General features: G+C 40.6%; 1 protein-coding gene and 1 long non-coding RNA gene across 2 annotated transcripts in view; one reads left to right on the top strand and one right to left on the bottom strand.

The window, feature by feature from the left end:
• Window positions 1–20,100, bottom strand: part of THBS1 (thrombospondin 1) — a 204,542-nt gene that overhangs the window by 150,402 nt on the left and 34,040 nt on the right. Inside the window, exons 3-4 of the mRNA XM_029600203.1 lie at window positions 7,517–7,592; window positions 2,481–2,674 (exon numbers count right to left, since the gene is read on the bottom strand). Coding sequence (XP_029456063.1) covers window positions 2,481–2,674; window positions 7,517–7,592 — 270 coding nt within the window. The remainder of the gene's footprint in view (window positions 1–2,480; window positions 2,675–7,516; window positions 7,593–20,100) is intronic.
• The window catches only part of LOC115090739, a 98,655-nt gene that overhangs the window by 57,696 nt on the left and 20,859 nt on the right, over window positions 1–20,100 (top strand). The window lies entirely within an intron of this gene.

Genomic DNA, 20,100 nt, shown 5'->3' with positions numbered 1-20,100 from the left:
ATTCTTGTGCTAATGGACTTTGTGCTTCTGATACCAAAAGTATACCAAAAGTAGTGCTGGCGCCATTTTGACTTTTGCCCTCACTATGTCGACATAGTGAGGGCAAAAGTAGCGCCGGCGCCATTTTGAATATTGGCAATACGGCCCGCGTGCAGGAGGTCGCTCCTGGACCCCCGCTGGACTTTTGGCAAGTCTTGTGGGGGTCAGGAGGCCGCCCCAAGCTGGCCAAAAGTCCCTGGGGGTCCAGCGGGGGTCCCGGAGCAATCTCCTGCACTCGTGACGTCGGGTGACAGGAACCAAAATGGCGCCAGCGCTACATTTGCCCTGTCATATGGTAAGGGCAAAGGGCCACCGGCGCCATTTCTTTTAACGCAGCCGTGGCCCGAGAGCGGTAGATCGCGCCGGGACCCCCCACTGGACCCCAGGTAATTTAAAACATTTTGGGGGGCTTCGGGAGGGTGGGGGATTTATTTTAAAGGGTCGGGGTGGGTTTTAGGGTGCCGGTTTTCCCGCCCTCCCCCATTTTACGATTTTTTACAATTTAAAAAAACCAAAACCAATGCGATCAGATTTCCCTCCCCCCCCCAGCTAAAATTGATCGTTAAGACGATCGATCACCCGATTCACATCCCTACTAGAAACACACCAGCACCTGGCCCATAAACTTAAGCTTTCCCCCACCAAAAGGACCCACCTCTTGGGATAAAGAGTGATGGGAGAAGCGCTAGCTGGAGCAGCCCCAGAATAGAAAATTAGTTTCTGTGCCCTTGAAAAAATAGACTCCCCACAACAAAGGGTTGCACATTGTACAAGAAACTAACAGATAATACAAACTTCAGATAATACGAAATTCAGCTGCATGGCTGATAGCATGCAAGCTGCACAACCATATCACAGTGGTCCAACACAAAACTACACTGGCTACATGTCCCATACAGAAACAAGTTCAAAACAGAATATCATTTTCAGGCCTCTATCAGGAGACTGATTTTTTTTTTTTATTTGTACTTATACACACCCTCCAGACTACTAATATTCTCATTTGTGGTCACCATAACAATTCCAGAAACCAAGGAAATCAAATGAACAGAAATCCGCCTCAGATCCTTCTCGGGAGCAGCATCTACCCTATGGAGCTCTCTGTCAACTATAAACAGAATCCACATGGGAGGGGGGCTATATTAGCCCAACTGAAACAGTATCTCTGATGTTGTAGTACAAGATCATCTGGGATCCAATGATCACCAGATGGTATGGCTCAGTATTAGGGTGCAAGAGATAAAGAGCCATTCAAAGGCAAGGGTCCTGGATTTCAGGAAAACCAACTTTCTTAAAATGAGGGAGGACCTCAAGGGGTCATTAGCTGGATGGGAAAATCTAGGGGAAGTAGAACAGCAGTGGGTAAAACTAAAAGGAGATATTATAAGGGCACCTAACCTTTTTGTTCTTAAAGTAAATAAAGGAAAGTGGAAGAATAGGCCACTGTGGATTTCTAAAGAAGTAGCTGAAAAGGTAAGGGAGAAAAGCTTAGTATTCAGAAACCCCAAGAGATCTCAAAAAGAGGAAAACTGGAGACAATATCTAGAAAACATTAAAAGAAGCTGGCAAAGTAGTCAGGAATGCAAAAATTCAAATAGAAGGAAAAATAGCAAATACGGTAAAACGAGGGGACAAGATTATTTTTAGATTATGTTAGAAGGAAGTACAAAAGAGCACTGTGAAACTCAAAGGTGAAGGGGAAGAATATGAAGAAGCTGATGAGGAAAAAGCAAAATTGCTTAACAAATATTTCTGTTCAATGTTCATTGTGAAAGGACTTAGAGCAGGACCACAAAACGCAGTCTTGTGCGTCCTAAATAAAACTTGGGGCAGGGACATTGCAACACATATATCACCATTTTAGAAATGCAGCACTAAGAAGTGACTGTGACATGTGGCAATGCTTTCCGCAATTACTGCCAGCTGCTGCTTTTGAAGATAACATTTGTTCCTGAAATGGCATAAAAAATATCCTCCAGATAAGTATCTTTTTAATTGCATTTACTACATAATTAAAAAAACAAAACTGTACGTAGGAGTCACATAAGACCTATTATTATAATTTTCAGCCATATTGAACATGTCAATCACATGATATGTATGCAGCTTAATGGTAAAACATATGATGGTCAATTTTAAGAACACATATTTATGCGTGCTTCAATTCTCTGAGTAACTATTATGTTTTGTTGGGATATATTTTGGTCACCAGTTTTTTGCCTCTTGCTCAATACTGTATTTAATGTTGTACCATGTAGATGCTGTTGTAGCTTCTTCTCACCTAAAAGATTCATTGAATGAGATAATTTGAACAGGGGTGTCTAAACCTTTGCACACAAACTTATCAGCCCAGAGACAGGTTCTGGCTACTGGAGGCACAGAGATTGGCCATGGCTATTGAACTCAAGGACTTCATAAGAAAATGGAGCCAAAAAACTCACCACTTTCTGGACTTTTTCCTGAACAGATCTAACAATATTCTGAAGCCTTCGCATCTCCAGGAACATGTTGGTCATTTCATCACAGGAAAAACCACAGATTGCTTCAATATCCTTTATCTTGTGGCCAGTGTAACTTGTTCTAATTGCTGGACTGGAACCATTGACAGGATTGTTGAATGTAATTGTGTTTGTTGCTAGAGCGGGGCAGAAGAAACAAAAATCTTTCATTTAATTCAAAATTTGCTTTTTGACAAGCACAGTTATTAGTGTGCAGTTCATGTTTCCACAGCATAATAATAATATTAATACTACTACTACTAATAATATCTTCCAAAACTTATTCGTAAGGTAAATTGAAGGGTATTACTAAAAATCCAGCTATTCTCTCAGTAAAGGGCATATTTACTAAAACATGTTAAAACAGGCTTTAATATAGACCATTTAAAATGGTATTCACTAAAGGGTTTTAAGCCTGTAGTAAACATTTTAAATGTAGTTTTACAGTGCCCAGTAATACATGGACATTACTAGCTATGGCAGAACTAGCATTACATCCTTCTCCAGCAGAAATAACCACTCCCTTGCCCTCCCTCTCCCCCCCAACCCGCCACAGCATCCCCTCCATCCCTGAGCAGAACAAACCTTCCCTGCCCAGCAGAAGCTCTTACCCTGATGGAACTCACCAATGTTCTTCTTTCAGGTTGCCACCAGATTCTACGTCATAAGAAAAGACTGATCCAGTCCTGATTTGCCCTATTGCATGCAGGGACTTGTAGCTCTTATTGTCTCATTAATTTACCTTAGAAAATGAGAACTACAAGTCCTAGCATGCAATAACAGTAAAACCAAGACTGGACTAGCCTGTTTCTTATGACATGGAACCAGGTAACACTCTATCCCCTCCCCCCACCCCTACCCCATGGAAAGTCCTTTGACTTTCAAAGCAGAAGTAATTCCCAACCACTCCTCCTGTGCTAGCTCCATGACATCAAATGATGCTGGATGAGCTCATGCTCTCTTTTACCCCACAGAGCAAAGTAATATGAGGTCAGCCGGTGTCATTTCCTACTGCAGAGCCAGTGGGGCAGGAGCAAGTGGAGATTTTTCCTGTCCAAAAGAGGGGAGAGGGAAATCTGCAGAACCCAATGAGAATGCCTGACCGCTAGGTGTTACTACTGTTCAATAGTTGGGACTCCACCTCCTCCAAGACTGTGAATGCTACTGCCACCGCATCCCTAGTCACAGCTGGTCCAAGGTACAGAAGCTGAGCTTGGGAATTGATCCAGGTTCTTTGGAATGTCAGCATACAGCATGGCCAATATTAAGCTAGCCTGTCTCACTGCCTGCAGTGGGACCTACCATTATTTTAGAACATCTGGGACAAATATATAATTTGTACTTTTTTTCGCAAACTGGATACAGCTGTTTTGTGGTTGTTTTACTGATATCTAATGTTGGTCCTCATTTCTGAACAAACAACTTGTACATTTTAGGCACTGTAGATCTCTTATGTCTTTATTGCCTTCCTGGTTTCTTGGGTATCTGACCTCTACGCAGAATTCCTTACTACAACATTTGATGTCAACATTGTAATAGACCTCTGTAAGGCCCCAGGCAGCAATAAGAAACCCATATACATATAAAACATAAAATCATCTAATGCCTACAGGAGAACTAATACATCACCAGATAGATTCTTAAGCATATTAGTGAAGCGGAAAAGGCAGAGGAGAGGGGGAAAAAAGGAAAAAAGAAGGAGAGAGAGTCCACAAATACGAAACAATTAAAATTTGTATTGATGACCATGGATTTTAAAGTAATAGTGCTTCATATTTGCTTATCTGTAAATACCTATGGCAAATTGGGGATCTTTGTGCCTGGTGAAATTTCTTATTTTGCATGAAGTTGTTTCCCTAGTAAGACTTCATTTCCCTTACAATCCTTGAAGTGACAGGCAATTCGCAGCCTAACTCCTGCTATGCTCTGCAGTTTCTGGCAATTAGGACTAAAGAGGTTATCCCAACATGTACCCCAAAGTGAGGCTTGGCATGCATACTTCCCCATTCTCCACAAGGTCAGAAAACCTAAGCTGCCAGCTTTCATAATTTGTACATTACCAGCTCCAGAGGGATCTAGCCTAGAATTTACTAGAAATTTCAGTCTTGGCTAGGAGTACAGAGGAACCAAATATGTGCCAAGGACCTATCCCAGCTCTACACATCCATGTGAGGACAGCCTGACCTAAATTTCCCTAGGCACTGCCTAAGTACAGTTAAACTTGTCTAGATAAAACAAGGATTCACACAGTTAATGCTATCTGTTACTGTTTGCAAATTAGATCTCCTCAGTTCACTGTCTTTGCTATTTGTAAATAAACCTTTTAGTTTGTTAGCTCTTTCCTGTGACTGATAACCTCAGTATTTTTTTGTATTTAGTTCATTGGTGCATTTCTAAGAACCGTGAGATCCTTGGGTTTATGGAGTCTCAGTGTCCCTAGAAACCACCAGAGGGGTAGCATGCAAGTGTGATACATACTTAAAGGCAAGCAAGAACCCAAGTGGTGGGTGGCAAGTTATCAATATAGGGGCATTTGCACAGGTGCAGATGAGCCTGAGCAGTGCTTGACAGGACCCTTCAAATGTCCACAAAGTTAACTTTGAGTCGGAATGTCTTAAAGTTATCCCTAAGACAATAAATGAAAGCTATAATATTTTTTTTTTTAATTATACATTGAAGCAATAATGAAAGACTTTTCTGCAGGTAAAATAGTGTTTTTATCTGTGGTAATGGGCTCTTTGGATTATTGTCCACCCTCAATGTAGGTAAAAGTATGCATGTTATTCAACAAGTGTGCTTTTACTGTTAAAAAAGAACTTGAGCTTGCACATAAATGTGCCCAATTTTAAGTGGGTACATGCCTAGCCGTGTAAATCCCATTATATTGCATAGTCAGGGGATTTTAAAAGAGGCGCGTGCCCACGCTATAGCCAGTTTCACCAGTTCATCCATCAGTTTGCCCAGTTAAGAGCTAGGTCTTCCAACCCCTCTTGTTTAATAGTCTACATTCCCCCCAAGTCAGACCAGACCCTTCCAACCCCATAGATATGGCTCTTTTTTTTTTTTTTTTTTCCTTACAACTCCTCTGTAGCAGAAGTAAACTTATGGGGTACTAGACCTGGGCATGAGCCCAGGTGTGTAAGTATTTACCCACACTTTTTGGCCACACCCCAGAATGCCCATGCTCAGCCCAGATTCTGCCCAGACCACACCCCTTTTTCAAAACAAATGAGATAGACATGCCGTGGAAGATACATGTGCATCTATGGTTTCCCTAGTTTGTAACCTGTTGCTCTAACTACTAGGCTATTTCTTCACTCAGCAGTGTGACCATGTGACCTAAGTCTGATCTCCAGACTTTGCCCTGTCACGTGATGAGGCAAGGTCACGTGAATGCCATCTTTCTAAAATGGCATCAATGGGTCCGCAGCTAGGGAGTGTTCCAAGCCCCCATTGAAACCAATAACTCATTTTTCAGGTACGGGGGTACAGGGGTGGGGATGGGTTCTGTAATCCCCCTAGATGACCATGTTAATTATTTAGGGTCGGGATGTGGGGGGAGAACTCTAGACACCAGAGATCTAATTTTATTTGAAGGGAGAAGGGATGGGCCAGGGAGAGGTAATTTGACATAAGGAGCTTTTTTGTCATTTAAAGGGAAGGGAGCAGGCTGTTGCTGCATGGTTGGATCAATTATTTTTAATTTCAGGGCCTGTGCCCCCTTGGAAAGCAGTGGGGAGGGGGGTGGGCAGGGGTATCCAAAGAATCTCAGGGTGATTTTTTCAGGATTGAGGGGGTGCTATTTTTTGGGCCCTGAGCCCTTTACTTTTCCCTTGCTACCATCAGGGACTCCTGTTAGCGTCCTGATGCTCCCTCAAGAAAATAACTTCAGCTCTCTTGGGAAAATAACTTCAGCTCTCTCAAACACATTAAAATAACGATTGACTTTGTTCTAAGGTCAGCCATTTTATTTTATTTACATAGGATTGATTATGCATACCCTGCTTTGCATGCAATAGGAAATTTAGTGCATGCAAATGCATGCATTAGACAATTTAATGCATGCAAATGCATGCAAAGCAGCTTATATCCATAGGGGAGGAAATATTGTGTAATATTGCACAATAAACAGCATTTAATGCATGTTACATTAGTAAATCAAGCTATTAGCTGGATAAGTTTGAATATCATCACTCATCTGGATAAGTTAACTAGTTAAGTAACTGTACCCCGGAATGCCTCATCTTGTCCATCACTTAATATGGATAACTATTTAGCTGGATAAATAATTATTCAGCTAAATGGTGGCCAGTGAATGTGGATGAATAGTTAAATACTGCCACCTAGCCAGATACGTCTAAACTTATCCGGCTCAGTGGCGCTGAATATCAGACCCTTTGGGAACAATAAAAAAAATTGTCTACATAGCTTTGCTTTAGATTACTGGCACAAACTCCAAGAATAAGAACTATCCATGGGATTCATAATAGGGGTTTCTTATTTACCTTTTACATTTTGTTGGAAATTTGCAAATCCATTATCATACTGTAGGTGAATAACAATTTATCCAGATAAATTTGTCTGTAAATTGCCCTCCTCAAAGCAGCTAAGAAGTATGTGCAGGTTTTACATGCATACACTTTAAGAGGCAATAATAGGAGCATTCTTTTGAGTCAGAAGAATAAAATATCATGCATACTTGGTAGTTTCAAAAGTACAAATGTTATTTGCCACCCTTCTCTACCCACACAAAAAGCAGATAAAAAGCATGCAAGCATTTTAATGTGAATACTTTGTGGCTGCTAATTTTAAATTTGACTGGAAAGTAAGCAGCCTAAAAAGTGGCCATATATATTACAAATAATACAAGCTATTCAGTATTGCCCCATTATGTTTTGAATATTCTCCTAATATTAGCCTTTTTGTGCAGCAGAGACCGATGTCTGACTAAAAGCAATTAAAAGGTATAACACACTTACAGCTGGCACATCCTTTATTCCTCAAGATGGCTTCAATAGTTGTTCCAAACACAAAACGCAGATTCTGCAACACTCCCTGTGGACAAAGCAAAAACACAAATGAACTGTCAGGTTTTAAAAGCTAAAGCCGGGAGATATGCTGCGCGGATTTTAAGAAGCACCCATGTTCACGAGTATCTCCCAGCACATGCACAATTAAAAATGTTCAAAAAAGGGGCAGGCGTGGGTGTGTTGGGGAAAGACCAAGAGATTTGTGCGTACTTATTGTGCACAAGCGCGCACGAGGTGTCCCCACTGCGTAACTTTACTTTTGCTATTGCTGGCGTATAAGTCAAAAAATAGAAAAATCAGGGCTAGTCACCAGGGTTTTAAGGATTGGATCTACACAGGGAAGAAGGGGGCCTGTGTTATAAAACGGGTGCGTCCATTGGCGTGAGCCGGCATAGGCGCACATGTGTGCACGCATGCAGGTCTTAAAATTCACCTTCAAATGTCTCCTCACAGAAAGCACAACTTAAAATACAATCATATTCCAAGCCTTTTACTATTAGAAAGAGAATCGCTGAACTGCCTACACTGGTGCGAACTTCAAAGAGATTTTAAACACGAGATACACTTGTAATTTTGCTTTGATTATTGTTGCAGGAATAAAGTCCCTCCAGAGATTTGCATGTCATAAGACAGACCAGCCATACTGGCTCAGACCAAGGATCCAGCAAGACCAGTAACCTGTTTCTAACAGTGGCCAGTTCTGGCAGGATCCAAATAGTAGATAACCAAGTCTACTTGGTTAACAACAATTTATGGAGTTTTCCTGCTTCTTCAGTGAGTACTTTTTACAGATAGAATACTGCGCAGAATATTGAAAATTCAATTTTACTTCCCCTGACCTAATCCCATCTCCTCAATCACTTTAGCAGTATGTCAGCTCAGCCCCAAATGGTGTCATCATCACCCTGCTGCTAACTCCAATGCCGCCCTATATCTGAGGGTGGATCCATAGGGCAGCTTTCACTGAAGGGCATGCCAGAGAGCCAGCTCCTTTAAGTGCCCCTTCGAGTGACTATGAGAGTGATCTCTGATATATATATTTTATAGTTCAATTTCTTTTGGCTCTTTTGGTGACCCGATACATAATGAAGACTGAGTATTCTTGTATTCCGGTAGTAAAAGGCTATGGATGTTATTCAGAGGTTTCACTCAGGCCATCTAAGGTACTTACAAGATATTTGGGTAATATTCCTTTTTCATGTTTAAAGTGGCTAATAGTATTAATGATTTGAAATGTGGATTATTGAATGTGTATTTTATTTTTAAATATACCTTGATCAATGATCTTGTTCAACAGCACAAATTCATCTCACAGGCAGCTGCTCCTTGTAATCTTGGCTAAGTCACTTTAATCTCCATTGCCACAGGTACAAACTTATAGGGTCATTTTCCAAGGTGCGATAGCCCATTATCGCGTGCATTAGGGCATTATTGCATGCGATAACGCCCTAACGCACCCAATAATGTGCTTATCGTGGCGCTAAAATTAATATTAGAGGCAGGGGTGGAGTTAGGGAGGAGTTTGGGAGGGGTTTAGTGAAATAGGGTGGCGGCAACGCTGCTGGCGATAATATTTTGGACATTATGTAAACCGGCCTGATGTGAATTCCATTCGTGAAGTCCGGTATAGAAATATATATTAAATAAATAAATAAATAATCGCCGGCAGTAGCGTGGGAAATAGCACCACCTTTTAGCGTGGCGCTATGGAGGCAATAGTGTGCAGCATAGCCGCACTGCATTAGGCGAAATCGCACAGCCGTGATGCGGTCGGCTGCACACTAGCGCCCCTCCCCTTTTTTCGGCCTTCCCGCCCCCTTTACCTCGGCAGCTTATCATTCTGCAGGAATGATTAATCTAGCCCTTAGATTGTGAGCCCTCTGGGGACAGGGAAATACCCATAGTAACTGAATGTAATCCACTTAGAAGTGGCAAAAAGCAGAATAAAAATAAGTAAATAAAAATAAAAATTGTATTACAGCAATATAATTAGTGATGATAAATTATGTTTGACTCAAGCCTGTCCCACCGGTTCATTCTATAAATGTGGAGAATGAAGATCTGGGGAAGAGTAGCAGTTATTTTTAATGATGCTCTTAAAATTTCAGAATTACCACTGAAATCTGTATCCTACATTGATGCTCTACTAATGCTTCAAATGATAGTGCTTATCTTTGCATTAATTCATTGCTGAAAATCCACCGACCAGGGAGAAATGTAAGATCAGAGGGTCAATGCATTCTTGATGTTCCAAGCCATCCTGTGACCAGGCTTGCTGACTCCTGTGGCCGATTGTTTTCGGTTGCCAGAGCAATCTTATGAAATTAACTACCACTTATGCTGCGCAAGCACTCGTGCATTAAAACCTTTAAGAAACAAAGATTCAACTGTTTGCACAGACCTTTTAGTTAGTTTAAGAAACAACTGAAGAAATATTAGTGCTGGTATATTTTATTAATTTAATGCCATTGTGTGGCTATTGTGGCTAATAATAACAGACAAGAAATTGCTGTTTTGCTTTTTCATATGTATACTTGAAATTAAAGTATTTTTGGAAGCTGATTAAGCCATTGGATAATGTGGCCTACAAATTTAAATAAATAAAAAAAATACTATTGAAAGCTAGTGGTGGTTCATCTCTTAACCTGCTATTGATATATAATCCACCATTTTCTAAACTGTCTCTTTTTTTTTTTTTTTTTTTTTAGAGATTTTAGACTTGATTAATGAATGCTCTTTATGCCAAGATCAATTAATGGTCTTGAGGATTTCAATATTCATATGAAGGCACCTATTAGATTACCAAATTTTGATTTTCTTACAACTATGGCTGATCTGGGCTTACTCAAAAAGTTATGAATCATACCCTCTCAGTAGGCCATATTCTTGATTTAATTTCTATATCAGTCCAAATGAGATGGGTGCAAGAATCAGTGAAGTTTCTTTTTTGTCGACAGATCAATTACTGTTTCTTTTAACTTATTTTTCACTTCCCATGAAAACCTATTACAAAGACTATCATCACATCTTGGAATCTTTGTGATCTGGATATAACCAAATTAGCTTCAGTACTTGATAACTTCCCTGAGAATTATGATTCTTTATCCTTAGAATTTCAGATTACAGCCTGGAACTCAAGTCTTCAAATTGTGCTTGATACTATAGCCATGCTTACTTATATTAATGTAATACTATTTCTAAAAAGGCAGGTATGTCATTTTGAGCGATTATGGAGGAAAGAGAAAGATTATAATTTGAAATTGTACAAAATTGTATTGAGTATCTCTTCTACTTAAAGTCTGTTACTTCTTTTCCTAATACTGTTAGTATCATATCAACTTGGTCATGTGTATAGGAGACAATATTCCTGTAATTTGGGGCAAAGGTAGATACAGTCCCTTAACTAAGACACTTCCTGCCCAAAACAGAATAGCTTGCCTGAAACCTATTCCATGTAGTAACAATACAATCATTCCTTCCTTTATGCTCATATCTATTTTACTGCTAAATATACAATCAATAACTAGAAGGATTCCAATAATTACTGATCTATTACTTGAACAAAAGCCATAATTGCTTGTGTATTACTGAAATATGGCTGACAGACAATGACAAAGATCTACTGAATCAAATAGCTCTACATAATTATAACATAGTCCCAACACACCAACAGTATATTATCTGTTTTATGTAAGGGCCCCGCCCAATGGTTTTGTGTTCACTGTAAACCGATGCGATGTGCGAACGGTCATCGGTATAAAAGAAACGTTAAATAAATAAATAAATAAGAGACTGCTGGGGAGGAGGTTTGATGGTGATCTATAAAAAGTCACTAGCACTTTCAACTATTAATATAAATGTTGTTTCTCCATTTGAAGTACTATTACTATTTTCTAAAATATTGACATTGCACCTAGTATACTGTCCACCAGGGTATTAGTGGACAATATGCCCCCGTTGATCAAGGTAATTGCAATTAGAAATTTAAATGTATCATCTACTGTAATTTTAGGGAATTTCAATCTCCATGTTGATAAATTTCCACACCAAATTATGTATGAAATCTTCTTGGAATCTATGACTACCTTAGGGTAGGATAAAAAAATCTGTATTCCTACTCACAAAACTGAACACGCTCTTGATCTAATTTTCATGAACCAGAGTCATATGAAAATTCAGAAAGATAATAATCAGTCATCCACTATCCCTTGGTCAAACCATAAATTGATTTTGATTAAAACTCAACTTTGATTTGATAAGCCACTTTTACCATCAAGTAATCAGATCATAAAGAGATATAAAAGTATTGATTTAAGTGAACTGACGAACAATTACCTGAACAATTAGAGACGCTTTGTTTGGAAAATGCAACCACAGCTATATCAGATTGAGATGAAATAGCCCTTAGATTGGTTAATGAGCTACCCCTCATTCAAACCATAAATATAAAAGGCCATAGAAATAATCAATCATCATGGTAGTCTTCTAAATTAAGGAAATGAAAACAGACCCTTCACAGGGCGGAAAGAAAATGGAGAAAGATTAAGTCCAAACAAAATCTGGACCTATATAAATTAAAACTGTAGCCCTACAGACAAACTATTGACACTGAAAAAAAGGAGATATTATATAATAAGGATACATGAATCTGGATATAATTCTAAGTTCTTATTTTCTTTAGTTAAACAACTGACTAGATCATCACATGATAAGTCAAATAATTCCCAGTCTTGTCTTTCCCCCTCCTATTGTAATGATTTCTTACAAATTTTTTTTACAAAGAAATTGGAGGACATCTGTAGGAATTTTTCTCCACTATTGGATAATATTTTATCTATATCTCAGAAGGCTATATCCTGTTGACCCTCCTTTTCTCATATATGTTGTGTAGAAATTCAGCAAATAATAGCCCAATGCGCCCTGAATCCCATCTTGGTGCATTCTTTAAAAACGATTTGGGAAGACATTTTACATCACATTATAAAAATTGTAAATTTGTCATTAACTAAAAGTGTCCCAGAATCAATTAAAAAAGCTTCTATAAAGCCCTTTAAAAAAAACAAAACACAACACATGACTGATCCTGGGAAGCTTACTACAGACCAATATCATCATCTTTCATTGCCAAAGTCATTGAAAATGTTATACATAAGTAACTATCAGAATACCTTGAAGAGAATTCGTTGTACATCCAAATCAATTTGGTTTCTGGAAAAATCTTAGCACAGAGACTTTACTATTATCCATGGCTGATATAATCTTGCATGGGTTTGATATGGGCCAAGATTATCTTCTTATCCTCATCAATATAATTGGCAGCCTTTGAAACTGTGCAACAATAGTGCAACAGCTAGAGCAGAGGTTCTTAAACCTGTTCTGGAGGACCCCCAGTCAGTCAGGTTTTCAGGATATCCATAATGAATACGCATGAGGGAGATTTGCATAAAATTTGCATGCTATGATGCAGTGTATGCAAATCTCCCTCATGCATATTCATTGTGGATATCCTGGAAACCTCATTGGCTGGGGATCCTCCAGGAAAGGTTTGGGAATCTGAGCTAAAGGAATTCGGCATCATGGGAACTGTGCTAAATTGGTTCTGATCTTTCATATCTGGAAGAGCTCAACAAGTCCAAATTGGTCATAAATCATCCAACTGAACTTATAGTAAAACAGGGGTTCCCCAGGGCTCTTCAGTGCCCGCAATTATGTTAATGTTTACTTGTCACCTTTATGAAAGCTGTTAGGAAGTCTTGGGCTAAATTTTGGTATATATGCTGATGACATGCAATTTTTTATTCCAATAATCAATTCACTCAATTATGTACTAAAGCAGTTGAGGATCTATTATATAACCTGGCTGTTATATAATAGATTATGCCTGAATATCTCTAAAACCATCATCATGCTATTAGCTAGACATCCCAGTTTGGAGAATCTCCCCCAGTTCGACTTTAGAGGCATCAAAATGCTAATTATAACTCATGCAATTTAAATTAGTATGTTAATATTCACAAAATAAACCATGAAAGATCATATTAAAAAATTGATTAAATCTGGTTACTATAAACTGTTAATGTTAAGATTAAAACCGCTACTTGATCTGAATGATTTTCACACAGTTCTACAAACTTTATTCTTTTCAGGAATTGATTATGGCAATTCCCTGATGCTAGGCCTTCCTAACAGCACTTTGAGTTCCCTTCAATTATTACACCCATCTTATGTAAATTACACTGGCTAGTGGTTACCCATGCAGTTTAGAATAGAATATAAGGTATTAATGTTAATACATAAGATTATCAATAACCCTGATGTGATATGGTTGGCATACTCTGCAGCGCTTATTAAGATCAGCCAAAAAGGGGCTTTTGGTGATTCCAACTGTTAACCAGGCACATCTGGCTGAAGAAAGAGACCAGACTATCTCTTTGGTAGGACCAATACTATGGAATTCAATGCCTGATTATTTAAGGTTGATGCAGGGGCCAAACACCTTAAAAAAAAAGCCTTAAAGACATGGCTCTTTTAACATGCTTTTAGGACAGCAAATAATGAAGGAACAAAGCTTTAATGGAGAGACAGACAGAAAGCAGATGATAGTTCTTACTTCTTATATAATGCGATTCTGTGCCAAATATGTACTATGTTCTTGTTCTTGCCTTGTTCCTAGTCCCTGATTATTATATATATTTTAAGCTTGTGAACCTCCATGATTGCAAGAGTGTACAGTAAATAATTAATTTTAAATAAATACATATTTTAGAGAGGTTAAGCATGCTAAAAAAAAAATGTCTTTAGACAACTTACTATGGCCACTAATTGTCCAAGACATTTATTTAAGTTGGTAAGACAATTATCCAGCTGTGCTAGTTATGTGAATGAAGACACTTTTCCCTTCACAACAGATTCATTTGCTACATTTTTTGAGGATAAGGTAGAGATTAGAAGCCAAGAAGGGACTTTTTCCCCTTCTTCTTCCTTATCTTGTCAATTACCAGAGTTGGAGGAGGAGAATGTACCTTGGCTACTTTTAATAAGTAAACTGTCTAACTTTACAATGGTTGGTCATGAAAATATAATGAGCATCATTTATTTAATTATTTTAAGAGTTATAACCCACTCATTTCTTGTGGAAGTTCATGGCAGTTTACAAAGTACAAGAGGAGGGTGGAGTGAACAACACACACATATAGAGAAATCACAACAAAAAATGTGTGGCATAAAGTATATTGGACAATAACAGTGTTACATCACAAACATTGTTTATTTTACATAGGCACACTGAACAATGTGCACGAAATTAAATACACAGTAAACAATTATGTGAATGCATTTGTGTGAATGCAATTGTTTACTGTGTATTTAATTTCGTGCACATTGTTCAGTGTGCCTATGTAAAATAAACAATCTTTGTGATGTTACACTGTTATTGTCCATATACTTTATGCCACACATTTTTTTCTTGTAGTTTACAAAGTACTACATATATAAAAACATATACAGTAGATACAATTAACAATACACATTGCAAAGTTCAAGAATAAAAAACAACAAAAAGCCTGTCTAATTCATGTAGGTACTGTCAATCCAGTGTTTTTGAAGGCATGCACAAAGAGATATTGTGGGAGCAGCTCAAAAGCTTTCTGGTAGGCTGTTTCATAGTCATGGTCCAGCAACAGAGAAAGCTCAGTTTCTGCTTTCATCAAGTCTCACCAATTTAGGAATTGGAACGTCCAAGAGGTTTTATGTGCGGATCTTAATTGCCTTAATATAGAAGCATAGAAGTGACGGCAGAAGAAGACCAAACGGCCCATCCAGTCTGCTCAGCAAGCTTTCACACCTATTTGTTTTCATAATCTGTTACTCTGACCGCTGAGGTCAGGGCCCTTATTGGTAACTTTTTGGTTCCAATTCCCTTCCGCCCCCACCATCGATGCAGACAGCAGTGCTGGAGCTGCATCTAAGTGAAGTATCTAGCTAATTGGTTTGGGGTAGTAACTGCCATAATAAGCAAGCTACTCCCGTTTGTGTACCCTGCATGTGCAATTCAGCCATTGTTGGTTGTCTGAATAAAAATCCTCTTTACTTAATTCCCTCTGTTGCTGAAGCAGTGAGCTGCGCTGGATACTTATTCCAAGTCAAGTATCATGCTTAATTGATTCGGGGTAGTAGCCACCGTAACAAGCAAGCTACACCCATGCTTATTTGTTTACCCAGACTATGTATAAATCATCTTTTCTTCATTCTCTCTGACGTTGAAGCAGAGCTATGTTGGATGTGCATTGCAAGTGAAGTATCAGGCTTAATTGATTCAGGGGTAGTAACGACACGACAAACCTTTTCCGTCAGAAAAAAATCAGCAGAACCAGAGGTTACGAGCTGAGGCTCCAAGGAGGAAGACTAAGAACCAATGTCAGGAAGTATTTCTTCACGGAGAGAGTGGTGGATGCCTGGAATGCCCTTCCGGAGGAAGTGGTGAAGTCCAAAACTGTGAAGCAGTTCAAAGGGGCATGGGATAAACACTGTGGATCCATCAGGTCTAGAGGACATGTATAAAGAGCAGGCAGCAAAACACTGCACGGAGCGGCAGTAGCCACAGAGGCATTCACGGAGCGGGATGCCAGTGGCCAGTGGTTGGTGTTCCACCTTCACGGAGCGGAAGGATGGAGGGCTGCCATCTCCCAATTAAAAAAAAGAAAAACAAACAAACAAACAAAAAAACAGGGATGGGTTCATGGGCTATAGGTATTACCAATTATTAGGCTTATTCAATTACCAATTATTAGGCTTTTCAATATTTGATGATAGTTAATGTAAATTTCAAGGCATACTTCACTTTCAATGCATATCCAGTAGGGATGTGCAGAGCAAAATTTTATGTTCATATTTTTTATGTCCGAAAGGGGGTCCCACTTGCGGCCAATATGGACATAAAAAAAATCCAATGAGTTGGGTATATGTACATATGTGCAAAAAAAAAAATTAAACCCCCTCACCCTCCTTAATCCCCCCCCCAGACTTACCACAACTCCCTGGTGATCGAGCGAGGAGTGAGGACGTCATTTCTGCAATCCTTGGCGAGAAGCATGTGACGTCGGTGGCACGTCGAGTGACGCGGCGTCACGTGATTCCCGGCTCGTTCGCGCCGGACGGCTCGTTCGGCCCAAAAAGAACTTTTGGCCAGCTTGGGGGGGCCTCCTGACCCCCCCAAGCTGGCCAAAAGTTCTTTTTGGGCCGAACGAGCCGTCCGGCGCGAACGAGCCGGGAATCACGTGGCGCCGCGTCACTCAGACACGACGTCACGTGATTCCCGGCAAGTTTGCGCCGGACGGCTCGTTCGGCCCAAAAAGAACTTTTGGCCAGCTTGGGGGGGCCTCCTGACCCCCTCAAGCTGGCCAAAAGTTCTTTTTGGGCCGAACGAGCCGTCCGGCGCGAACTTGCCGGGAATCACGTGACGTCGGCGTCACGTGATTCCCGGCTTGTTCGCGCCGAACGAGCCGTCCGGCGCGAACTTGCCGGGAATCACGTGACGTCGCGTCTGAGTGACGCGGCGCCACGTGATTCCCGGCTCGTTCGCGCCGGACGGCTCGTTCGGCCCAAAAAGAACTTTTGGCCAGCTTGGGGGGGTCAGGAGGCCCCCCCAAGCTGGCCAAAAGTTCTTTTTGGGCCGAACGAGCCGTCCGGCGCGAACGAGCCGGGAATCACGTGACGCCGGCGTCACTCGACGTGCCGCCGACGTCACATGCTTCTCGCCAAGGATTGCAGAAATGGCGTCCTCACTCCTCGCTCCATCACCAGGGAGTTGTGGTAAGTCGGGGGGGGGGGGGGATTAAGGAGGGGGAGGGGGTTTATATTTTTTTTTTGGCTCAACAATCGCGATTTCCCACATATCGAACATATCTATGTTCGATATGTGGGAAATCCGATCGTTTATGTCGAATCAATTTTTTAAGTAAAAAAAAAATATGAGTTGCGTTTTACTAATGCGGTCAATCCGAATGCACACCCCTAATATCCAGCATAGCTCCCTGCTTCAATGGCAGGGGAGAAGAAAAACTAATACTTCACGCATATCTCTGCTTCAACGGCAGAGAGCTTTGCTGCCGCTTACCAAACTAATCAAACTTAACATTTCACTTGGAGGCAGCTCCATCACTGCTCTCTGCATTGGTGGTGGGGGTGAAGGAGAGGTGTAGCCTAGGGTTGCTGGGGGCCGGGAGAAACCGATAAGTATGAGAAAAAAGAAGTGTGAAGCTTGCTGGGCACACTGGATGGGCCGATTGGTCTTCTTCTGCCGTCATTTCTATGTTTCTAAGTAAGCGCCGTAACAAGCCAGCTACTCCTATGCTTATCTGTTTACCCAGACTATGTAATTCATTCTTTGTTGGTTGATGCTGAATATAAATCATCTTTTCTTCATTTTCCCTGCCGTTGAAGGAGAGAGCTATGCTGGATGTGCATTGAAAGTGAAGTATCAGGCTTATTTGATTTGGGGTAGTAACTGCTGTAACAAGCCAGCTACTCCTATGCTTATCTGTTTACCCAGACTATGTAATTCATTCTTTGTTGGTTGATGCTGAATATAAATCATCTTTTCTTCATTTTCCCTGCCGTTGAAGGAGAGAGCTATGCTGGATGTGCATTGAAAGTGAAGTATCAGGCTTATTTGATTTGGGGTAGTAACTGCTGTAACAAGCCAGCTACTCCTATGCTTATCTGTTTACCCAGACTATGTAATTCATTCTTTGTTGGTTGATGCTGAATATAAATAATCTTTTCTTCATTTTCCCTGCCGTTGAAGGAGAGAGCTATGCTGGATGTGCATTGAAAGTGAAGTATCAGGCTTATTTGGTTTGGGGTAGTAACCGCCATAACAAGCAAGCTACTCCCCTGCTTTTTTGTGGATGCAAATCCTTTTTTCCACATTTCCTCTTGCCGTTGAAGCATAGAGCAATATTGGAGTCGCATTAACTGTGTGTATGTTAATTGAATAAGGATATTAATCTCCAGGTAGTAGCCGTCATTCCCGCAAGCAAGCCACCCCTTGCCTCTTCTCTTCATTCACATCCTCTAGACCAGAGCTTTCCAAACTGTGTGTCGGGACACGTTAGTGTGTCGCCTGCAGTGTGCAGGTGTGTCGCGCAAGCCCGGTCAACTCTGATGCGAGTTTGGGCTTTTTTTTTTTCTAGAGATTCACTTTTTTTTTTTCAGTTTATGGGTTGCTTATTATTGGGTGATTTTTGCTGTCAATCGCGTTTTTTTGGGGGGCTTGGTAGGTGGAACGAGCCCAGCCATCCTTGCATTGGCTGCTGCTGCCGATGAGGCCTGGCCATGAGGAGTACTGACTGCAAGCAGCAGTGTCTGGTGATCATGGAAGGGAGTGAAGCACTTAACTGGCAACAATCAAAAAGACGAGGTACATGAGTGTGGGGGCCAGACATGTGCTGGGGGGAGAGAGATGAGTGAGTGGGGGGCAAACGTGCTGGGGGGACAGACATGTGCTTGAGGGGGAGAGATATGAGTGTGTGGGGGCCAGACGTGCTGGGGGGAGGAGAGAGATGAGTGTGTGGGGGACAGACAATTTGTTTTATTATTGTTTCTCATAAATTATAACAATAACATGAATCTTGGAATATATATTTTTAATATAAATTTAAGGTTTTCATGAGATAGGTTGTGTCGTGAAACATTTTATTTATGTATATATTTAAGGAAACATACATAAATTGTCGAAATATGTTTCGTTCGTTTAACCTTTAACCTCTGGTTTACTAGTAGACTGAATTACCGTGTCGTGAAATTATGTTTGTCTAAAAAGTGTGTCACCAACATGAAAAGTTTGGAAAGCTCTGCTCTAGACTTTATGGATCCACAGTGTTTATCCCACGCCCCTTTGAAATCCTTCACAGTTTTGGTCTTCACCACTTCCTCCGGAAGGGCATTCCAGGCATCCACCACCATCTCCGTGAAGAAATACTTCCTGACATTGGTTCTGAGTCTTCCTCCCTGGAGTTTTAAATCGTGACCCCTGGTTCTGCTGATTTTTTTGCAACGGAAAAGGTTTGTCATTGTCTTTGGATCATTAAAACCTTTCAAGTATCTGAAAGTTTGAATCATATCACCCCTGCTCCTCCTTTCCTCCAGGGTGTACATATTTAGATTCTTCAATCTCTCCTCATAAGTCATTCTATGAAGACCTTCCACCTTTTTGGTTGCCCTTCTCTGGACTGCCTCCATCCTGTCTCTGTCCCTTCGGAGATACGGTCTCCAGAACTGAACACAGTACTCCAGGTGAGGCCTCACCAAGGACCTGTACAAGGGGATAATCACTTCCCTTTTCTTACTCAATATTCCTCTATGCAGCCCAGCATTCTTCTGGCTTTAGCTATCGCCTTGTCACATTGTTTCGCCGACTTCAGATCATTAGACACTATCACCCCAAGGTCTCTCTCCTGCTCCGTACATATCAGCCCTACTCCCCCCATCGAATACAGTTCTTTTGAATTTCCACACCCCATGTGCATGACTCT

This window comes from Rhinatrema bivittatum, chromosome 4, assembly GCF_901001135.1.
Source record: "Rhinatrema bivittatum chromosome 4, aRhiBiv1.1, whole genome shotgun sequence".
NCBI classification, from domain to species: domain Eukaryota; kingdom Metazoa; phylum Chordata; class Amphibia; order Gymnophiona; family Rhinatrematidae; genus Rhinatrema; species Rhinatrema bivittatum.
This window is presented reverse-complemented; position numbering and strand designations above follow the sequence as displayed.